This window comes from Phalacrocorax aristotelis, chromosome 22 (genome assembly GCF_949628215.1).
Source record: "Phalacrocorax aristotelis chromosome 22, bGulAri2.1, whole genome shotgun sequence".
NCBI classification, from domain to species: domain Eukaryota; kingdom Metazoa; phylum Chordata; class Aves; order Suliformes; family Phalacrocoracidae; genus Phalacrocorax; species Phalacrocorax aristotelis.
In genome coordinates this window covers 2,326,280-2,348,686 of record NC_134297.1, presented here as the reverse complement: position 1 = coordinate 2,348,686, position 22,407 = coordinate 2,326,280, and the positions used below count along the sequence as shown (strand labels likewise).

The following is a 22,407-nucleotide window of genomic DNA, read 5'->3' as shown; positions in this document are numbered from 1 at the left end:
CTTAGGGCTGCCAGAGATCAGCAACCTGTCGTTCAGGCCCGGAATGACCAGCCACAGTCTGAAGACCTCTCAACGGGGGTAGAGAGGTAAAATGCACATTAATGTACCTGTTTGACAGGCTGAGGCGTGAGCCTAAGGGCTGTATTACAGGTCCTTAATGATGTGAGGACCCTTGTGGAATTCTGTCACTCTCAAAAGCACAAATCTGTACACTTTCATCTAGGTAGCTTTAAAAAAAATGGATTCCCAGTAATGTCCCTGAGGTTGCCTATGCCTTTCTGTTTGCAGTAGAAGCAGCAGCACTAGAGCTCAGCTGAGAGTAGACCTGCAAGCCTGCTCTCACCTTCGCTGGGGCATCACCTCCCTCCCAAGGTACGTCCTCTTTCCCACGTCATGCCAGCCCGTGCCACACATTTTTCCAGCATCCTGCTTGAGATGCAATGACGAACAGCAGGATCAGCACTGAGAGCTCCAGCCCTGGTGCCTCTCCTTTTGTTCAGGAACCTTTGAAGTCCCTCCTCCATCCTCTTTTGCAACACTGCTGGCATCAGCAGGACAGCGCTCGTGGGAGAGAGGGATAGAGGAGGGGCATTCACGGTACAAATCGTAAAGCAGAACTTTAGCCCCAGGGCTGAGGCCTGAAGGCATGCTGCTACCATGCCATCTCCTCCCCGGGTAGCAAGTGGTGAGAGCAGGCCCTGGGGGCACGGAGAGCCCAGGGCAAGCCCTCCAGTAGATGGCACGCACGGGCCTAGCAAAGCGTCACTGCAGCAATGGAGAGAAATCTGACACTTCCAGACACTCCCTGGGAATAGTCAGGGGCCGAGCAGGAACCAGGAAATACAAGCTCTCCCTGTCCAGAAAACAGTTCTGCTTCATGGAGGAAGGAGCGACATGGGCAACGTCTGCAGCTGTGGGCGACCATGGTGAGTATGGTATCCACCAGGTATGGGGATGGCAGACAAAGCTCCAGGCAGCCTGAGCAGAAGTTTGGGTGGACTCTGCAAGCTTTGTTTCCATGTGCTGTGTTTGCCAAGGCTCCTGCGTGGCTTTCAGCGCTGCACCTTGCCAGCTCACACAGAAACTGAGAGCAAGTGAGCAGGGGCATTGGGTCGCTGCTGTGCAGGTGCCAGGGTGGGGATGGGGACTGGGGCAGGAGCCTGAGGCAGCCCCTGCCTGCCAAAGGCTGGATAGGGGGAGGCGAAGGGGCTTTATTGCTCATGTCTCAACACAGATGGGCTGTGACACCTCCTAGGGCCGGCAGCTTGGGTTCCCACAGCCACGCCAGCAGCTGAGAATAGCTCATTTCTAGGAAGGATCTAGTTAAAATCCCTGTCCTTGCCCCAGTGGTCTCTGGCCAGGTGCAGGCTGTAAGCTGTCCCTTTGGCATACTGCAGGGAGGGGCCCCTGGGGCAGTGCTGGCACTAAGGGCTCATGGGTCAGCTACCCCATCCTGCTCTCAGCTCATCCAGCCTCTCTCCCTGCCTGCGTCCGTCTGGGCTTTAGTTGCGCTTGGGAAATCCTGGCCATGTTTTTCAGATGATGTTGCTCTTTCTCCCTGGCTGCTGGCTCATGTAGTGCCCTGGACCTCGTGCTTACAGAAAAAGGGCACAGTGGAGCATCATTCAGTGCCAAGTGGGAATATTTTCAGCTCTGAGAGTCGTACGGGGGGAGAGGCATGAGTATCAGATGGAACTCCGAGCACATTCTCTCCAAGACTACATTTGTTAAAAGTATTAGAAATCCATCAGCGCTTTTTAATAATTACAAGAGGCACAGCATCACCTAGTGGCTGGAGCAGAGGAGGAGGTTCAGGACACCGAGGTCCTTCCAACTCGAGCCCTGAGCTGGAGGGCAGAGTTGTTCGGGATTTAGGAATAGGAACTGCAGGTGGAAGGTGTAAGGCTGGTTCTTGGCATGTTCCCCAGCAAGAGTCACATTTTCTACTTCCTCTGCCCTCTGGCAGAAGATAAATGAAGCACTCAGGGCATCAGCTTCATTACTGCAGCAGGCAAGGGCTTAATGGGGGAATGCCTGGGGCACAGGCTGGTTTCCCTGCGCAGAGGTGCAGTTGCTGGGCACTGTATTGTTGCTGTGTGGCAGGGAGAGTCGTGCCACAGCACGGACTGGCAAAGCCAGAGACTCCGGAATACAAACAACACCATTACAGTGTATCTGTGGTGGCACTTTCAGGACCAGACAATCCCACGCACAAACACTTCTGCCTCCAAGGTCACTCATCTATACAGGACCAGGCAGGAGAGCAGCTTTCTGACCCCATTTGGGGAGCAGCATGGTGGCAGGCTGGCTCCTCTGGGGCAATGTCAAATTCTGTTCCCCAAGGCTACTGGACAAAGACTCCTGTGTCCCACTTGATTTTTTTCCCAGGGGCTGCACAGAAATTAAGAAGCTGGGATGGTATTTCTGCTGGTGGTGTCACTACTACCTTCTGGCATATTTCTGCAGCAGAGGGCAAAGCTCTGGCCAAAGACCCTTTTGACCCCAGCATCCCCGTGGGACTCAAGTGCTAGCATCTGCCCTATAGACTGTGCAGCTAGGAAAAAGCAGAGCTCTCTCCCCAGAAGGATCATTCCCTGTCCTGTACATGGAAACACATGGGTGAAGAAGGACCTCAGGCTCCCAGGCTGTCCCTGTGCTGCACAGGTTATTCAAACAGGCTCCAAGCAAGGATAGAGGAAGGCAAATGGGAGTGTGCTGTTGGTAACATGGGCTTGGGAGACAGAGAGGAACACAGTCAAGAGCAGACTCGTGTACTGAAGCCCACTGCAGAAGTTTGCATGATTCATAGCATTGCCTTGGTGACAGAGGTAAAAAATAAAAAGGTACTTAATTTTAGTTCAGGTGTTTCCAGGCACCAATACTGCTTTTATTTCTGGATATTTTCTCAGCACCACAGCCGTGCCAGCAAAGAGCTGGGCTTCCTAAATAAAGCTGACTTACAAAAGGGCTCAGGGGAGGTAGGCACCCACCTTCTCCTGGATGGAAGATCCTTGTCAAGATTACTACCAAACCATGGGCCCTAAGGGAGACACAGCAAAGAGCAAGAGACTGAGGAGGTTCCTGAATTTTTTAAAGAAAAGCCATTACAGCATTTATTCACAGAAGAAAGTTACTGATGAAGGAAAGTATGCCCTCAGGTCTGGGTACCTCTGCAAGTACAGCCCTGTGGAGGGCAGGCCGCAGGTATTCTGACCACTTGTTTTAGTACTCAGGGCCTCCAGTGCGCTTGTCAGCAAAGATGGCAAAAATCAGGACCCACTGTGAAGCAGGCTTTTGCAGGGCAGAAATCAGGTTGGCATTGACGTGGGGAAAGGGGAAGAAGCAATATAGGAGCAGGGACATGTGTGCTGTCATGCAGAATACAATGTGCTTCTAGCGGGCTGTGAGTTAGTTACAACATGTCTGACCTGGTTTTGAGAAGAGGGGAGAAGTTTGCCCTGCTCTTGTTTCCCTTGCCACATCCGTTCTAATTACCGCTGATCTGAGGCTGGGAGATGCCGTCTCCTGCCTGGCTGTGATTAGCCTGCAGACAGCCTCAGAATAGCTTCAGCCTACACACTGGCTGCTAATGTTCTCTCTACAAAGGCAGGCAACCAAAACAAGCAAGAGCATCTTGGAAAGCTGATACTGCAACCTACCTCCCAGGAAAGAGGATATGGACCCTGCTGATTTTGATTCAAATGGTGCTATTTTAATTACATTGCACAATGTGCCTGAATGCTGTAAAAAAGCCGAAGTGCTCTAGCACACAAGCCTTGGCAAGGAGGGCCCTGGAGATCCCGCAACTCATAGAGTGGAGGAGGGAGCTGCAAGAGCCAAGTAAGAACCACCACAAGACAAAGCAATACTACCTTGAGCTAGGCCCCTAATGCCCAAGAGCTGTATCGAGATTTTGTCTGCCAAGGACTGGAGGGCTGTGGGTACCTCTGTGGGGCAGCACACAGCAGAGACATGAGAAGCAGTGTTGCATCCTTTTGCACAGGCGCATGGTCACCCTGCCCCAAAGCTGTCTTTGACTTCCCAGGTCTAGCAAGTCTGGTTAATCATTATTGACCATTTTGAAGGTCTCCACGTTCTTTGCCCACATTCACGCTTTTTTGTTTTGCCATTAGGGTGCCAAAGGCCTTACTGCACATGCCCGTCCTGCTCATCCACCCACTGAAACTGCCTCTAAAAGCTGGCAAAGGCAGAACTCTGCCTCAGGCACTGCATTGTTCCCACCTATGGCAGGTCTGTCTGGCAAATGCACATGCTGTGGGACATTTAACGCTTCTTGGGAACCATCTGGTAACTCTGTAGCCCCATTAAAATCACTAGCTGCCTACTTTCAGCTGCTGTCTGCACTGCAGCAGAGACACAGACCCACGTGTGACCCTCAGCTTCATGTTGGTTGGCAGACAGGACCAGATAGACATGCATATGCAGGAGGAGCCATACAAGGGCTGGCACCTGCTCTCCTCCGGCCCTCTGAGCATGATGCAATGATAACATTTCCTTCATGCATCTGGCCCAGAAAGTGACATGTCTATGCTCTGCCAGACAGCCTGCGCTTCTCTGCCAGCACCAGCCTGCAGGAGCTCAGCTCCCGCCTCTGTTGTTACAGCTGGAATGAATTTGGCTCCTGTTCATTCCATGGCTGGAACATAGACATAGGCGTTTGGCTTGTCTCTCTGGTCACACAGGTACAGCCAAGATTAGGGTTTGGCTTGGCTTATATTAAGTGCGTAGCTTGTTTGGTTTGGTGTGCTTTAAGTGGAAAACTGAGAGCAGGAAAACTGCCTGAAATATTAAATTAGCACAAGGTCTGTGCAGTGCTGCTCCTTGGGCAAAGGGGCCAAAGTGTAGGGTACAGGGCTATCAGAGCATCTGGCACTAAGAGAAGGGGTTTGTCCCAGTTGAGATCATGCTCGGCACCCTGCCTCTTTGATCATACAGCTGTGGACATGTAGGTGCAAAACTACAGTGAATTCACTCTGACGCATGTGCATATTGGAGAGCCAGGCAGGGCTGAAAGGCAAAGAGACTCGGGAGTGTCTGTGTGGTATGCTAGGTGCGTCACAGAAGGAAATACAACCCCACATCTCCCCTTTCGACCTCCCTGCAAGAGTAGCTCAGGTCCTGGCTTGGCTCAACAGCTCTTCTCTGAAACACTTACTGGGCCTTTCTCATTACCCACAGATGTGGTACCCTGGGGTGGTGCATTTGGGTTTGCATGTTTTGAGAGCAGAGTCTGGGGCTTCTCAGGGCTGACATCTCTCTCTGATTTCAGGAATTGTCCTTCACCTTTTAAAAGAAAGAAAGAAAAGCAAGGTAAGGATTTGTGAAAATGGTTTAGAGGACAAGAAGAGGTGGAGTGACTGAGCCCCTGGTTAGCTGACAGTGCTGACTGTGAATTGGATCCCTGAGGCTGAGGTCCCCTCCCGTACTCTTTTGTACCTAATCTTCCTCAAGAGAAGTTTGGTAGAAGCAATAGGCAAGATTTCTTTAAAACTTAAAGCAAGCAAATCAATATACCTTGGGACTTGGCGGGGGGAGGGAAGGGACTCCAGCAGTATCTTTAAAATACCAGAGTCCCACATCAAAACACATGTGAGTACTCCCAAGTGGCAGCATAGCAGAAGCTGCATCAAACCCCTGTAAGAGCTGCAAACATCTGTCTGACATCAGTCCCCTGGAATAAAGTCCATTGACTAAGTAGCCCAGTTGTGTCCTGTGGCCTTTGGACCATGCTGGGCAAAATATGTTTGCCAGGCAGCAAAGGAAATAACAAAGTTAAAACTGGATCTGACTTCTCCAAGGGCCTGACAAGGAAGCTGTCTGTGCTGTGTCTGTTGTCCTAGGTTGTGCCAAGAACACTGTGGTCCACAGCAAGTTGTCATCCTGGGAAACCTTACTTTTTTTCCAAAGAAACAAGCCTAGGGCTTTCTTCTTGGAGGTGGGCCTCAAAGACAGCATTAGGGTTGAGGGCATCAGAAGAGGTAGAAATTCGATTTGTGGCCAGTGGGGAGAGCCCGTGGGCCATACACTGCATTTCTGCATTCAAAGGTGGAACAATAAACAGTTGTGTTAACCTGATCCACTGGTGTTTCTGTTTCAGGAACTAATGTGAGATGTGAGAGCCAACAGCATCAGCCCAGCAGGAAGGTAAACAGCTTCCCAGAGTTGTTTTCCTAACACTTTATTAAGAAGACAGAGCTGACCACCACTTCCTAAGCTAGATGGGTTGGGAGGACATGGGGCAGCTTATTCAGAGCCATGAATCATCTCATCCTGTGTAGGCTTTAATGGCTGTGGGAACAATGTGCGTTGCTGCACAGTGATGAGGGCCCATATTTTCCCCTAAAGTGCAGTGGAAGCAGTAGGATGAAATCTCTATGTGAGCCTGAGATGTCAGAGGGCTGGATGGTGCTGGGGGAAGTGTGCAGGGTGTCTCTGCCTGGGCATGTGTAGCAGCAGCCCAGGGAACTGACCTTCCTGAGCTCTTTCTCCTCAAAGGCTCCAACGTACGAAGATGTCCCAGAGCTTCCTGTCTACGCCACCGTGAGTAAACTCAAGAGTGTGAAGCAGGATGACAGCATTCATTATGCAGACATCCAAGTGTTCACCAAGGTCCGGGAGCGCTCTGCAGCAGAGGTGAAGAACTTACAAATGCAGAATGCCACAGAATATGCCACCCTCAACTTCCCCCGGCCCAGGCTGAAATATGACAGTAAAAATGGGACCCTGGTATAAAAGGCCCCATCCTCCTTCAGCAGCAAACGGATTTTACAGGCTTAGAGATGCTGTAGATGCAAGCTAAGCTCATGGACACCTCAAGTCTTCCTGAGAAAGTGCAGAGGAAGGTGTAGAGAGGCTGTGTCTTCCACCTGCATTTCTCTTTGGAGGACACAGACATATTTATTCTCACATGATGAGTAGTTTCCTATCTGATTCTGCTGACAAAATATACCTCTTCCCCTTGGAAGAGTTGACTCTGAATCTGGCAACCCATCTCCTCTCAGCACTGTGAGAAGACAGAGCTGCTCCTTGGCTGATGAAGGCTAACACCACAGCTCAGAGCTGCAGTGAGAATGTTCCTGCTGTGGCACAGGACCAGCTGAGTGCTGCTCTGCAGATGAATTTGAGAACCTGGCATACAGGATTCAATACTGGGACAAGGGTGGTGTCGCCACATGATTTTACATTAATGTTAAGAAAATTCTGCAATGTGCAGAATGACATGTGGATGATACTGTGAAGAAATGGCATGAAACCTTTAACAGTATCTACTGCAATGTCTTTCTCTAACACCTGCCACTGTAACTGCAGTCATGCGCAATGTGCATCTCCTTTCTCAAAAAGCAGTGTTCCATAACCACACACAGCACTCTAAAACCAGGCCAGAAATGCAGAATTAACTGAGTGGTACAGAACAATTTCTTTCACTGAAGGGCTGTATGGATATGCATCCCTACCTCAACAAGCACAGAAGTGAGTAGTGAGCTCTTTGCTCTGACTGGAAATGAAACAAGGAAAATTTGCAATTTAACTGTGAGGCAGCCATTTAAAAGCTATGGCCTATGTTCAGGTCAATTATCCAGTCCTTAGAGTACAGCAGCTGTCTTCATGCCTGAGATACTGGGAATGAATCCTGGTCAACTTTAGAGAGAGCTTTGGGCTTTTCCTCCATTTTTTCTTATTTCATACTCTCAGCCTTAGTTATAAAACCCAGTAACACAGAGCACACACCATGTGGTGTTTTCTGCTAACCCACCCAGATACACCTTTGCAAGTTTGTTTATGGATTTAAAATAGTTGTAGTAATGTAGTATAGCAATCATCCAGAAGGATTCTGCCACTGGACTGAATTTGGCAGCTGCAGCACTGGCAGTTGAACAGGGCTCCCGAGGAGTATCTTCAGGCACTAAATCAATGGTGGGCACATTCTGTTCCTAAATAATGGTCTGCATAACTAAATGCAGATCATGGGATAACCTGTTTATTCCCAGTGTTTAAAAATGGACATACTGGTACATTTTATAAACATACATAATTTTGCGTATCATGGTTCAGCTAAATGTAAAAAATGTGAAGGATTTCCTATTCATTACAAAGAAGCAAGCTGGTATGGGCAGCTTGGAAGTGCTTTGAGGACCAATCCTACAATTTTTCTACTTTTTTTGCCCATGCTATCCAGTAGACCTCAGCAGGGCTACTGTAAGGCCAGAGTAAGGTTTGCAGAAGACCCCTTTCTACCTGAAAAGGGTTTTTTTTGCCCATGCTATCCTGCTAATCTCAGCGGGGCTATTGTAAGTCTGCAGCAGAAGGCCCTTCACTTATAATGAGTACAGGATTTTGTTATTGGAAGGGTTGGTTCTTTTGAGTGCCAAGGATTCCTCGTTCTGCTCTTCCAGCTTCCTTTCTGTACTCCATGCCCAGCATGAAAACCTGTCCTTTGGACTGAGGAGGACTGAATGGGCGCATGGTTTACTTACAAGAGTGTGTCAGGGAGGCATGGGACACTCTAGCACTCTGTTGTTGCTAGCCCAGCTGTCAGAGGGGCAGCTAGAGACACAGATCCAGATCTGGTTCATGCTGGGCAGCAGTTACATACCTCCTTGCACCAAAACACTGGTACAAGAACTAGAAAGGGATGCTGGCTTCCATTCTAATCAAGCCTGTTCTAATAAAGGAATAAATGGGATTTTTCAGAAACAGTATTAAATGTGGACTATAGTTCAGGAGATGGGAGGTTTTCTAGAAGGTGCAGACTCCCAACAGGTCATTTCTAAACTCACTTTGAGTGAAACAGCCTGTTATTGCAGTGGCATGCACAGCATGTGGTACTGAAGTTTTTCCTCACCCAGCGGGAGAGCTGGGGGTGGGGACAGCAAGCTGCACAGACGCTAAGGTCAAGCTCTTAGGCCCAGAGTGGTGTAAATTTGCACATCCATCAAGTTAAACCAGTTTTGCTGTGGACATAAGTAGGACTGGGTTTGGCTCAGAGGAACTTGCTTTTTCACTTAGTCACTTCACTTAGTTCTGTTGATCTGTGGATCAGTCCTTTTGTATTCTAATGAATGGGAGCTACTGTAGAAACTATCTTTTAATGAGTGCCTCAAAGCCTGAAATGGTAGTTTATTTCCTAAGGAGCTCCAGCTTCCATACTAGCTAGTACTTGGTGTTGTTTCTGGAAGTACTGCATATCTTAGAGATAATCAAATGCTCTGCATGGGCACAGGAGTAGTACAGTAATTTTTGCCTGTTTACCAGGCCTCAAACAGATAACATGAAAGCCGCATGTTCTGCAATAAGGATTTTTCTGAAGGATTTGGTTTTGCACTGAGTATTAAAAGCTTCCAACAGCCTATCTCCTGTGTTTCCCGAGGTTGTTACATTTAGGTGTTAAACGACTGTCCGACGGTTCTTGAACATTAAAGATGTAATTTTTAGTTTTAACCAATAAATCTGCGGTTCTGGGGGAGGCCGTTGCCCGCCTGCTGCACCGGGGCCACAGGGGCGCACAGGCGGCCCCGAGGAGCGCCTGAAGACGCGCCTCCCGGGCCCACCAGCCGGAGGGTCTCGCACGCTGGCGGGTGGACGCGCCGCCGCTGCAGACGGACGCGCAGGAGCGGAGCGGCACTGCGGGTGCCGACCGCCGCCGATCTCCGTACGCCCCGGGCCCGCAGCCCCGACCCGCCTTCCCGCCCACGGCTGCCGGTGGGCCCAGTCCGGCCGGGCGGGGCCTGCGCGGGGCCGCCCCGTCCCGCCCCCGTCCCCATGGAGAGCGGCGACGCGCCGCGGCCGGGCCCGGGCTGGGCCTGCACCCTCCCGCCCGCGCCGGGCGCAGGTAGGGCCGCAGGTAGGGCCGCAGGTGGGGCCGCAGGGCGGGCGGGTCCGGCGGGGAGACCCCGCCACCCCACCCCACGGGGACCCCGGTTTTCTCTGTGCCACCCCTTCCACAGGGGCTCCTCAGGCCTCGGGACCGCCCTGCTCCTGGGCACCCCCGTGCTTCAGTCTGCCCGACCCGGTTCCAGAGACACCCGGGCCCACACAGTCCCTCCGATGCCTCAGATCCATGCCCCGCGCTTCGGGCAGCCCTGAGCGCTCGCTCACAGCCCTGCTTTGCAGAATGAGCCTCAAAACACCCCACCCCGAGCAAATTCAGCACGCCGCCTTGCCTTTGCCTCTGTGACCTGTCCCATCCTACCCGAGACCTTTGGCCCCTAGAGATGTACCAGGATGACACAACCAAGACAACAGTGACCATCTGCCTAAGGGTTATGCTCCTGCCCACCTTTAAATGATTCTTAAAACCAGTGATTCCCACTGTCATTCAGTCTTTCTCTAGGAATCTTACCATTATTACCATTAACTCTTCCAAACTCCCCCACCTTTACTTTCACCAGACTTCACCCCAGACTTCTAAAGGAAGACTAAGCAAAGAAAATATAGATTACCAAATACGAATGTCAGTACCTGGAATTGTTTCCTAAAATTAGTTATGAATGTTTGCTGTCTGGGCTAAATGCACTGAATCAAGCAATACCCTGAATATTTGACCAGTACAGCTTTGGCTGCCATATTTGACTTCTGTTGAATTTGGACTCCCCCTCCACAATGGGACAAAATAATTAGATCCTATGTGCGATGTAAGCCAATGTAATCAGGAATCTTTTTTTACATGTGTTTTGGGGGAATTCTGCCCACCATACATATTCTATATGTGGAAGAAAACACAAAAATGTGTAAATTTCACTAAGACTGTAGCCCTTAAATATATTTTCTGCAGGCAATGAAAGAAGGTGGCAACTTTCCACCTTTGTTTTGCTTATATTCAGTCATTTTATTGCTAAATCTGTTCTCCCTCTAAGAAAACGCTTTCCTTTGTAGTTAATACATTTGCTTTTCCCCCTCAGGCTTCAAGGGGGAAGGAGTGCTGGTACATTCCCCTTGGCACTGAGCTGAGCTATGGCATCCGACACTGGAACTATGGTGGAGGTGGACATGGTGCCCCGACACACATCACAGCCCGCTGCATCCTCTGTGAGTTTCCAGGAGTCCTTTTTGTGTCTGACCTCTGTTTTGTATACTTGATGGAGAGGTTGGGAGGGGACACACAGTGACACAAAGGCATTAGTTGCATTAGGCACCTCTTTTTGCTAGTACTGCATCTGTGGCCTCACAAGCCTCACAGCCTTTGTTTTTGAATCAGCCTCACTTGCTTTTATTTCCCCAACCAAAATTTTGTTAGCAAGAGCTGAACTGGGCCATTGATCTCTCTTTCTCAAGAACTGATGAGTGAAATAATCAGAGAATGGCGATGAAGTGCCTTAAAATCCTTGGATGGATGGTTTGAAGGAAGGTTTATGTGTTGACACTGGTGGTGCTGCAGTGACACGACGACAGGCTCACCACAACAACAGGAAATGGAGCAGTAGCAGGGCTTTGTCATGTACCTTGCCTGGAATTCAACTGGTGCAAGCGCAAGGGTTAGGGTTATGCTGAAATTGGCCAGGAGAGGGCAATACCACCACGCAAACTGCCATCCTACATGTTTGTTTTGAAGGTCACTCACACCAGGAACAGTTGATGTGTAGATCCTTTTGATACCATTGCCCTGTGCTCTTCGTTTTGGAATCATCTTCACGTGAACTCAAACCAATTCCAAGGTCCCCGTACAAGCTCTCTGTGGCACCGCCCCCAATTACACCAACACGGTGTTTCTTGCAGAGATAACATTCAAAGGTACCTATTATGGTGTTATAAAACTGAAACAAAAATATGATTCCTGCTACATGAAGCTTGAAATTTAAGAGTAAAGCACAAAGATGGAAGAACTAGAATTTAATTTTTAAAATGTATTTTCAGTATACACGTACACCCAAAATGCTCTTGTGTTACCACAGTAAACAGAAGAATGGCTCAGCATGCTCTGCCTCTCAGTCTAGCCATCAAAAATGGCCTAGTTTCTATTCTCTGACATTCATATTGTCAAAATGAGGCAGTTCTGTTCCAAATATAAAAAACCCCATGTAGAAGCAAATCTTTGATGACAAAATCTCTGATGGAAAACGTACCGCAAGCAGGCCTGTATCTGAACCTGGCACGTATAATGAGAAAACTTTTGCCTTTCACTGTATTGGTGTTTCTGTAGGTAGAAGGTCTGTAACAGGGATATGGGACCACCTGAATTTCAGGCTTCAGTCCCAGCTTTTCTTGGTTGATCCACAAAGGCAGGCAGGGTAGCGCTTCTGGCTTGAATAGTCTCTCTGATGCAAACCAACTTCTTCACAGTTCCCTCAATAGTATTTCTGCATTTCTCAGGAATGGCACTAATGTACTATGGGTAACACATCTGGCTTTAGGTCCTCTGATTCGTGCCAGGAAATAGGGGTAAAGGGAATAGGGATGAGAAAAGTGCTTCTTGGTACTAATAAATATGTGGGTGTTTTTTTGTCATTTGCTGTTATTTGGTTGGCCTAGGAGAAATTGCCCTTTTCTAGACCACATTTGACTATTTTATCTGTCTAGATCTATCACTATGTTTCTGAAAGGAAGTCCAGGAATCTCTGCATGGTTTATATGCAAAGCCAGCTGCTCAATCCATGTGGTTGACAGCCCCCTCACCATCATGCTGTGTAATGTGTCTTGCTATACAATGGCATGGGGAGCACACTGTGATTGAAGGATGTGTTATCTATCTCGTATGACTGCTAAGCTGTAATTGGGGGTGGTGCCATAGAGAGCTTGTATGGGGACCTTGGAATTGTTTCAAGTTCAGATGATCAAATAGCTGAGTCCCACTTATGAACAAAGCCAGTCTGCATCCCTGACAAACTAGAGGTGCCTGCCAAGACTTAGCATACAAGCTTTATGAACAAATGCAGGTTGCACTGCAAGCAGTGACTTAATGGCAGTCTCTGTACCCTGCTGTTGCCCAAATGTGTTGTAGTTCTGACAGGGTGGAGCACAAGTGTTAAAACTGCTTTATTGTTGCCTATCACTGACACAACAGGACGCCTCCTAAATGCCACAGAGGTGGACCATGATAAATGAACTGGTATTCTCACTGTGTCACCTTATCATGATATAAACAGTACATTTTACATTTAAAACCTGTTGGTGCTTTGAATTTCTATGCTGTTTGAACTGATTATCTCTTTATTCTAATTTTTATTTATTTTTTTAAACCTGTAAATTTGGGTTATGTCTCCAGTGTAAAGTCTGTGGCTAGGGACTGCCTGCCTTTGGCTTCTCTGCTCCTCAAAGGACAAGGGTAAATATCTAGAGCTTGCAGGGATTATGAGCATTAAATATTTAATCTGCTGTTGAATTCATAAAACAAATTATAAAAACAATCAGAGAACACCTAGCAGTCATCTGCAACCTATCTGTGCATTCAGAGTGCATTTGAATTTACATCAGTAGATCTGGAGTTAACTTTTTTGTTCCAGAAATTTAAGTGGTATAGGGAAGGGATGGCTTCAGCATCCTTACCTGTTAATATTAGAAGTCTTCCATGAATGTATGTTTACATTGTAGCACTGAAAACCAGATAACAAATATAACTTTTTCTTTCAGATTATTAGTCAGGAATAGCATTATAAAGCTCGCAGAAAAGGCTCAAAGTGTGTTTTGTGGTTGTTGGTTTTCATTTGCTTTTTTTTTTTTTAAAATTATGTCACTTTCTGTCTGATGGGGAAAACACATTCAGTTTTTCTATGAAATTTTATTGAAATTGCAAAGGCATAAGCTTCTTCATTGCATCACAAAAATGGGGATATTTATTGCTGTCTATTTAATGGCATTTCGAGTGTCAGAAGTAAACTGGATCGAGGTACTAGCCACCAGCATTGCCAGTTTACAAGACTTTATGCAAAGCCTCACAGTAACCTGTTGTTTTGCTTAACAGATGTGGTATTACAATAAATTAAAACACAAAAATCTCAGTGCCCACTGAATTATGAAAAGTAGGAAAGGCAAACATGAATAATTTAAATTTTTGTCTTGGAGGTGTGGGGGCTGACGGGCTGACTCCTTTTTGAATGACTTGAGCTGGTTATAGAGGGAAATTACCTGTTGCTTGTCTTACTGTATTTTAGCTGCGTCTCCATATGTGACAGGGTAAAATGGTAAAATTATGCAATTGCTTTTTCCTCCAGATGCTTCAACACTTAGGCAGAAAAACATGTTTGTTTTTAAATGCGTCTCTTACTTAGAAATGTTCAGCCAGTTATTTTGAAATCTGAAGACACAGTCTGATGTCACTGGGCGGTACTTGCAGTGTCAGTCTGTGATGTGGCAGCCAGAGCCCCTGGCAGACGGTGTTTTCATCCATTCTGAGAGTTGTGGGGTTTTTTTTGGTTGTTTGTTTTTTTCCTTTTTTTTTTTTCCTGGGCATTTCCTGTAAGGTGAGATGAAATTTGAGAGATTGCCTGGAGATATCTGATACTTGTTTCTGGAATGAACGCAATTATTGATTTAGCAAATTTGCTGGGGATTGTATTTAATTCTAGTTTGAAAGTTGCCTTTTTTATTCTGTTGACATCATTGCCAGCGAAGCCAGAGCAGGGCCAAGTACTGTGCAAATGTTACTATCTGTGTTGTGGCCTGGTTTGCAGCTTCCTGCCTCTACCAGGTTGCTGACGATGCTGCTGTTTCTTTGGGGCCACAGAACCATTGCTGAGAGTTAAAACTGGCAGCTCTTACAACGTTTCCTCTTGCTTTTCTAGCAAAGCGAGGCATTTGCTATTTGCCGTTCTTTAGACGCTCTCCCAGCCCCCATACTATACAGGGATTGCTGTGTTTGGTCGGTTTGAAAATGTCTTTTATGCAGCAGGTTTTGTGTGAGTACGACTGCTGGAAATGGGTTTCAGATGTTTCCCTAACTTCAGTCCTCGTCCTGCATCTTGTAAGCTGAAGCGTTTCCATAGGAACTGTATGACATCTCTCCCGCCACTCCCCCAGCAGCTCCTTCTCGAGCATGCCCAGTGCAAGCCTTGACTTCGGCTCAGCTATCTGTGTGCAATAACAGGCTGCACATATGGGACTATGAATGCGGTTCCTGATGAGCTCCAACTCTTTGTCTTTGGGAGAAGAAGGAAGAGGTCGTGCCAAAAGCTGGAGGATTTGCCCTGTGTCCTCTGAGACCCTTACCCGTCGGTGGGCTTGTGGAGAATGCTTGCTTGTTTGGCCAGGGGGAATTTACTGGATATTCTTCAGGAGGGCTTCACAGAGGTAAATGCATGTCCCAGGTCTCACACAGACCTTTCTGGGGCAAGGTAGCATGCTTTTGTGCAGCATCTCAGGAATTCTTATATCTCCCAGTGCTTTCAGTGCTTTGAGGAACAGAGAAGGAGAAAAATGAGCAAGTTTTCAGGGTGGGAGAGCTGCTTACTAACAGAAGGGCATACTGGGCAGTTCAGCCAGGAATCTGCAAATCAACGATAGTTTTTTGAAGTGTTTGTGGCTGTTTTACAGGTGGTGTTTTTAGCTCAGGAGTTTTATTCCCTTTGCAGTGCTTTACTATTGTACCAGTAAATAATATAAACTACAGCAAGGTTATGGAGCACAGCTTATTTTGTAACATTGAAGTCTCTATGTCTGAAGGCTGTTGGAAAGCCTGTAAATCTGCTTTGTGGACACACATTTCTTGGGAGAGGCTGACAAAGAGCAGGCTTGGCTGTTTTTTTCCCCCGTCTTGTTCTGTAGGTTGAATCTCTAGGGGACTGAAATTCATCTTGGTCAGGAAAATATAATTTTAAAAGTGTTATTTATTTGCTTACTCTGCTGTTAGGAAGAGTAATAAATCATAAAATGAGGAGTGAGAAGTATCAAGAAATTCCAGAGATGGGAATCCTGTAACTGCATGGGGAGTGCAGACTGCTGTCGGCTTCCCTTTTTAGGGTGAAGAAAAAATTAGTTCCGTTAGACTCTCTATGGACTCAGTACAAAATGCCAGGGCACCTACTGCCTGGCTGTGCATCGTGCAGACCATGCTAGAGCATGATTTCCTGTCTGTAAGCTAAAAAGGAAGGAAAACTCTGGGGGCTCATGCTGAATCCAAACAGCGGCTGCTATTTGCTTTCTCACCTGGTCGCAGGGATACCTCTTGGTGTGTTTTATTCTTTCTTAGAGCGCACAGTGCCTTTTTTTTTTTGTTTAGTGGTTCCTCATTCTTGCAAAGCTCAGCCCCCACCTGACTGTTCTGCCCCCATACTTCATTCTTCACAGAAAACTAATATTGTTCTTGTGCTTAACAGCACCGGTCAGGGGAAACAAACTGGGTATTAAGCCTCACAGCTTCACCCTAGCCACAGGTCTCCTTTAATCGTTCAGTGTAACTGTATAAATACTCCATCCCCTCCTCCACAGAGTATCTCAGTCTCATTTTTAGCTTGCGAAGGTATTGCTTTAGCTGAAGCTTACACTTCCTGTGCTCGAGGGCAGGAAGCACATCTTCTGGCACTATCCTTCTCTGGTATAAGCTAATAGTAACTTGTATATTAATAATATAATTAATAATGGGAGCAAAGAACAGTTTTCCATTCAGTGCTAGCCCCACCCTGACTGTCTGGGTTTACGTACAGACTGCTCAGCTGTAGGAAAAAAGTCCATCTCCCACCTTAAAAACAGATTCACTCTCATGTCTCCCACTTGGGATCTCTCTGCCACATCACACACTTCACATTATAACAAAAGTAAGATTAAAATCAATTTTGCAAGTGCAGAACCTACAGTACAGAGAGGTTAAGTGACTTGCCAAGGATATGCATCGCATCACATCACAGTCACAACTGGAAAGGAGTGAGAAACCCTGTAATTCCATGCCTTCTGTTTTGATTCACCAATTGTACTTCCTCCCCTATCGCTTTATATGTTAGGTGCTTATTTATAGAAGTTCCTGAATGTAAAAGAGTGTCCCAAGGTGTCTGATCCCAACACAGCATTCTGATGTTAAAAGGCTGGAAGTGAGTGGCTACTAAACCTAATCTTTGGGTATAAAAACAGATGCAAGATAAAAAATCAGACTTAAATTAAGACAAGCAGTGAACTGGGATATTGCAGGAATTGCCTCTCTAATTCAGTGTCTATTCTTTTGATAGAGCACCTTTTCTGGCCAGGTGACTCTTTCTGTGACTAGATACCTTGAAATACAAGGATGTACTTTCCAAATCTGTGCATTAACATATATGAGTAGTAAGTTGCTAGCAAGCTACTAGGTGTGTGTGCAGAGCTCAGGTGCAACCTTACACATGCTTGCAACCTAGAGGCCAGGTATAGCTCCAGTTTCTCTAGGGATATTGATTGTGTGTCTCTATCTTGCACCTTTGACAAATAATCCATGCCTGGAAAGTTATCCAACACAGCCAAGATGCTACAGGCAAGTTTCTTTTGTTCCTTTGCATTCTTTTCCCTCTCTCTGTCCTGCTGGCTGAAGGACACCCCATCAGCCTCATTATCTCATGAGCAGGATGGAGAATGCAGCATAGTTGTCCCTTCTATAATTAATGCCTGTTCTTCACAGATCTGTTAGATTGATGCTTCCTCCATGATTAACATAATCTCAGATTGCTAAAGGCGCCCTGTAAATTGCAAGTTCAAGCCAGTGTAGTTCCCTTCCCTTTCAGAGTCCCTGGCCAAAATACATTGTGTCACCTGCAGACATGTAAAGCAAGATGACTTTTGATTGCTGTTGAAATGTAGGTAACTCCGCTGTGGGCATCACACAGCTCCTGCCCCTCTCTCATTAAAGGACTACCCTGCCTTGAAGATGTTTCCCTGCTATTCATTGAGAGTTATCCTGCTCTTGCGGCAGCTAAATATTTCAATCCCACAGGTGGATGGTGGCATGGGAATGTATGGCTGCTAAAAGCTGTAGTTTATAATGCAAGGAAATCATAGAGGGGACAGTCTCCTCTGTGGTGACTCTGTCCATGTGGCCTCAGCTTGTTCTCTTCTCATCAGGAAACTCAGTTTATGTGAGATATGCACTCACACTTCTGTCAGTTCTTTAAAACAGATGGGGCACACAGAAGTGTGTCAGAAATGGGCCTGACAGCTCCAAGACATTAATGTGTCTATATTTTAACAATAATATACCTTCTCTTTTTCAAGTTGGAAGATAATTTCCTCTGTCAGTCTTAATTATGTAGTTGCTTGTGTACAATAAGTAATTTCAAGTAGCTGTTTTTCCCTCTGAGATTACAGTGAACAACAGGCCTGGGGTTGGGTCTTCTCCAGAGAGTGAAATGGCAGTGAATTTTTAAGAGCCCAAGCAGAGGTTGTTTTGAAAACAGGGCCTCCCAACAGCAGCAGAGTGAAATGCAAGGTTATCATATAAGTCTCTGTCTACATGGGGAAATACCTACACATTTTGCTATATGAGAACTGCTAATTCCCAGCGGTATGCGTGCAGGAAGTGGTGCAGTGCAGGCAGGGCTGTGTTCTCTCCCTAGCAGGCTGCTCATTGCCTGCCCCCTCACCAAGTGCTTAATGTAATATTTTCCATTGAGTAGTGGGTTCTTAGCTGAGTGGCATCTGCAGGAGGTATTTCCTGGATTTCCCACACATACAGTCTCTCTCCCTCACTCTTCAAAGTTTGCCGTATCTGTTGGTGGACTTGAGGTGATTAGATGGTATCCTACCTGTGAGATGAGTCCTTGCTGTGGGAAATGACCTGGATTTGATTTTGGTTTCCTTTTCTGGTTGAAGTAATTTTCTGGCAGTATGGACTTGCTACTGTCTTGTTTTGGAAGCTGTTCTGTTCCCCTTGGTGTAACATGCATGATCTGTGATAAAAGTCTCTCTGCTGCTGTGATCTTAGCAGAAGAATCTTGCGCTTACCCTCTCCTTGCAATAAGTGCTATTTATAGATAATAAGATTCAATATGAAGAGAGCTGGTTTGCCTCTGCTCTCCTTCATCCAGTTCACCCCATTACACTGGTACAGCCACGGGATAGTCAGGCACACTTGTTTAAGGCTTGGCCAGAGTGAGAAAGGCTGGGATCTGAAGAACTACCTGAACCTTGCCAGGTTGCCTGTCTGGTCCGCGAGAGAGTGGGCAGCTGCTGCATTGTAATTCTGCTAAGCCTCAAGTACAGACATCAGAAAACACAGCTGGGGCTTCCCACACCTGAATTTACATGGAGACGTACTTTAGCAGGCAATTGCTTGCTCTAGAAGGAGTTCTTATCCATTTTTCCCAAAGCCCTGGTGCCTGATCAACAATAGGACTATCAGCAAGGGAAGGATGTATTTGCTGTTGTATAGGGTATGGGGTTGAGCAGTTAGGATTCAATCTCTGCCTGAGGTTTACTGTATGCCTAAGCCAGGCTGCACAGCAGTGGCTGTCCTTTGGCAGGGTGTATTAGAGTGCATTTGCACAGTAGCAGTCAAAGATATTCTTATCAAAGCATTTTACAAGGAACATAAAAACTAGTACAGCTGCTTTATAGCTAGAAACTGAGGCACACAGAGGTAAAGTGGGCTGCCAAATTCACAGCAAGTCATTGGTAGACTAAGGAACAGAGTCTGTCCCCTAAATGTGCCGTTTTCCCTGACTCCCTGTTTTCATCCTGGACCAGGCAACGTCACTGGGTGTCACTTCCTCTTCTCTTCATATGAAAGGTTCTCACCTGCAAAAAGTGCTGTTCAGACCTACTGTGTGCTCAGTCTCTTCACAAAGCTTAATTTCCTTGTCTGTACAGGGCTAGTGACTGCATTCTGCTAAATAAGGAACAATGTTCCTTTTCCCTCCTGAGCATCAGGGGATGTCTCAGTGCAACTTGTTTAGACAGACCTTAGACTTTGTTTGGGTGTAGTGGAACGATTTGATAATTCAGGGTGAATCACGTGCTCCAAAGTACTGGCAGTTTACAGTAAAATATCTCTTGTGGCTCAGCTTTTTGCCTGTATGCTTGCATAGAAATACTGTCTGTGTGAGAAATGGGCCTCAAAATACCAGACTGGGGAAAATGCAGAGGCACTAAAACATCTTGCAAAAGTGCCAGAAATTATCCCTAAAGCAGCAACCTGGTTTTGAATGGCAGTGACATTTTGAGGCGTATAGGAAGATTCCTTTTACATGACTTTCTATCTGGTAGACTTCTGGAGTAGTTGCTGCCTGCAATGATAGTGCATTTGTTTAAGGAATTGATACCATCTTCAGATTTCTGAAAACAAAAAGGGTGCATAGAACTGCCCCTGTGGGTGTGGAAGGTACACTGAATAAACCCAGGATTTTTACAAACAGGAGATAGGAGTTAAAGGAGGTATAGGTAGAAAACAGATTAATTGCAGGGAGAATGGTTGCATGTGGTGTTATGAAAGTGACAGGCAAAATTACTGTCTGAAGAAAGCACACATAGATGCCACTCACAAAAATACCCATATATGACAGATGGGTGGCACAAATGAGATCACTGTCTGACAGCAAGGGTATGACTTGGCAAAAGATCAGTCGAAGGCAAATGGTTCTTATATTAAAAGGGCAAATCGAATCATCAGGCTTTTGTTCTGCACAAATTAAGTAACTCTCTGGTTCTACAGAGATAAAAAGCTGTCAGACGTGTTTGCCATTTGCCCACCTAGGCCCAGTTTCTTCAGAAGAGACTCAAGGTTATTGTTAGGTTGCAACAACCTACTGAGCATAACTGTCTTTCAGATGTGAGTGGTGCTGCTGGATTCATGAGCTGTTTGAAAAGATCTTATATTTGCATCTACTAAGCTCTTCCAAATGGATTTTAAAATGCAACACTAAATTAATAAAATACTAGTATATATAGGCACATATAAGAATGACTTCATCCTGTCCTGGAACTTGTATGTTTCTGAAATGGAGCATGACAGCTATTGCCTGTGCAACAAGTTGTAAAAATCAAAATGGTGGAAAGAATTTAGGGAGTTTGAATGGAATTGGGCCTTGCTGTTTAACACTTAAGCTCTTCCTGTTAATGGGTAAAGGACTGTGAAAGATGTGTAAAGCTTTGCTGTCAAAAATTGTGTTCTGCTGCATAGCTGAGCACTCTGGAAATTCTTGCTATTTTTTGCACTTGGGCAACATGTGAAATACAGCTTCAACTCTAAACTTCATTCTTCACAGACCTTCCAGCACTTGAGCTAGCATCTGCAAGTCTGACAGTGAGCTGCAATCTTAGTAGACCAGACACTTGTTCCCCTCCCAGTAACACGTGGTAGTTTAGCCAGGATGCCACAGGCAGCTGTCATTTCAACCCAGCAGTACTGCCAGGATTTGAGCAAAAACTGCTCTTGTCCCTCTGGAGATGTAGACAGTGTTCTTCGCATCCTGACACTCTGAATGAAGGGCAGAATGAGTTCCTGTGCGAGATCTGTGTTTAGGAAGCTGCGTACAGGGAGGACAATTTAAATCTTTATGTTTGTTCTGAACACACAGGATGACAGGACTGTCTCTAAAGTGTTTCTAAAGGTCTGGCCAAAGCCTTCTAAAGTTGCAGGAACTTGCTTTCTAAAACCTTTGCACAAACCTGAACAGTCGATGAATGGTAATCAGACTTAGTGGTTTCAAGAGTGTGGTCTGGACTAAGAGATCAGAAAGTAGAAGACTGGCCATTCTGTTCTTGTGTCTGGCTAGAGAAACAGGTGGCTACTACTTGAGGTGAATTCACTGAACCAAATAAATGATTTATATTAAGATGAGAAAAATCCAACTAAGTGTCCCTAGAACATAGCAAAGGTTAAGGGCATCACTGGGCTGCTCTTCTGAAAGGTTTGTGCTGCTAGAGGCTTTGAAATTGACCTTAGAAGTTACAGAAAACGTGCTGGTAGAATTTCATCAAGACTTCAGGTTAATCCTTTCTGGGTCTCAGCAAATCAGTTAAAAATCCTTGTCCAGACATGGCAGGGTCTTGGAAATACCCATGTTTTCACTCAGAAATGGGTGAAGGGTTAAGGAACTCCTGGTCTTTTGCAGCTCACACACTATTTGTCTCCTGGTGTGCACCAGATTGCATGGGTGCTACCTTTTCCAAACTGTGCGGCTGTACTGAGGCATCTTCTGTGCTTGAGGCAAGCTGTTTATAGAAGATTTTGAAAATACACATCAGACCAAAAGTTGTTCTGCATGAAATTACACCTCCTGCTTTAAAGTAAGAGTTTTATGAAAGAGGAGTCCTGTGGACGCATATGGTCATTCTGGCGTCACTCTGGTCATAACTGAGTGGTTTTCACTGTTGGATGCATCAGGAGCTATCTCAATACATTAAACAGCCTGAATCACATTTAAGCAGCAATTTTCAGAAAAAAAAAATGTTCTGCTGGCTTTGAGAGCAGAGAGAAACGTTTTCTTTGCTTGTGAGTTTTGTTTCTACAAAGGCCTTCTCAAAGGAAAACAAAAAACAATCAAACTGGAGAAACACTGGGTA

General features: G+C 46.2%; 2 protein-coding genes across 5 annotated transcripts in view; both read left to right on the top strand.

Annotated features, from left to right (window-relative positions):
• Nucleotides 1-554: 554 nt before the first annotated feature.
• On the top strand, nucleotides 555-9,484 carry C22H11orf52 (chromosome 22 C11orf52 homolog). Of its 2 annotated transcripts, XM_075116227.1 has the most exons (4): nucleotides 555-926; nucleotides 5,291-5,331; nucleotides 6,119-6,165; nucleotides 6,517-9,484. In XM_075116227.1, exons 1-4 carry the CDS (start codon nucleotides 895-897, stop codon nucleotides 6,751-6,753), a joined length of 357 nt encoding a protein of 118 aa, XP_074972328.1. In that variant the 5' UTR covers nucleotides 555-894; the 3' UTR covers nucleotides 6,754-9,484. The 2 variants fall into 2 exon arrangements, with proteins under 2 accessions (XP_074972328.1, XP_074972327.1); XM_075116226.1 differs by lacking the exon at nucleotides 5,291-5,331 and having other exon boundaries at nucleotides 656-926.
• Nucleotides 9,485-9,773: 289 nt separating this feature from the next.
• The window catches only part of DIXDC1 (DIX domain containing 1), a 45,115-nt gene continuing 32,481 nt past the window's right edge, over nucleotides 9,774-22,407 (top strand). Inside the window, exons 1-2 of one of the 3 annotated variants that reach the window (XM_075116232.1) lie at nucleotides 9,774-9,850; nucleotides 10,920-11,046. In XM_075116232.1, coding sequence (XP_074972333.1) covers nucleotides 10,972-11,046 — 75 coding nt within the window. In that variant the 5' untranslated portion in view covers nucleotides 9,774-9,850; nucleotides 10,920-10,971. Of the gene's footprint in view, nucleotides 9,851-10,919; nucleotides 11,047-14,994; nucleotides 15,241-22,407 lie in introns of those variants that run through there. The other 2 variants (XM_075116233.1, XM_075116234.1) reach the window with 2 other exon arrangements.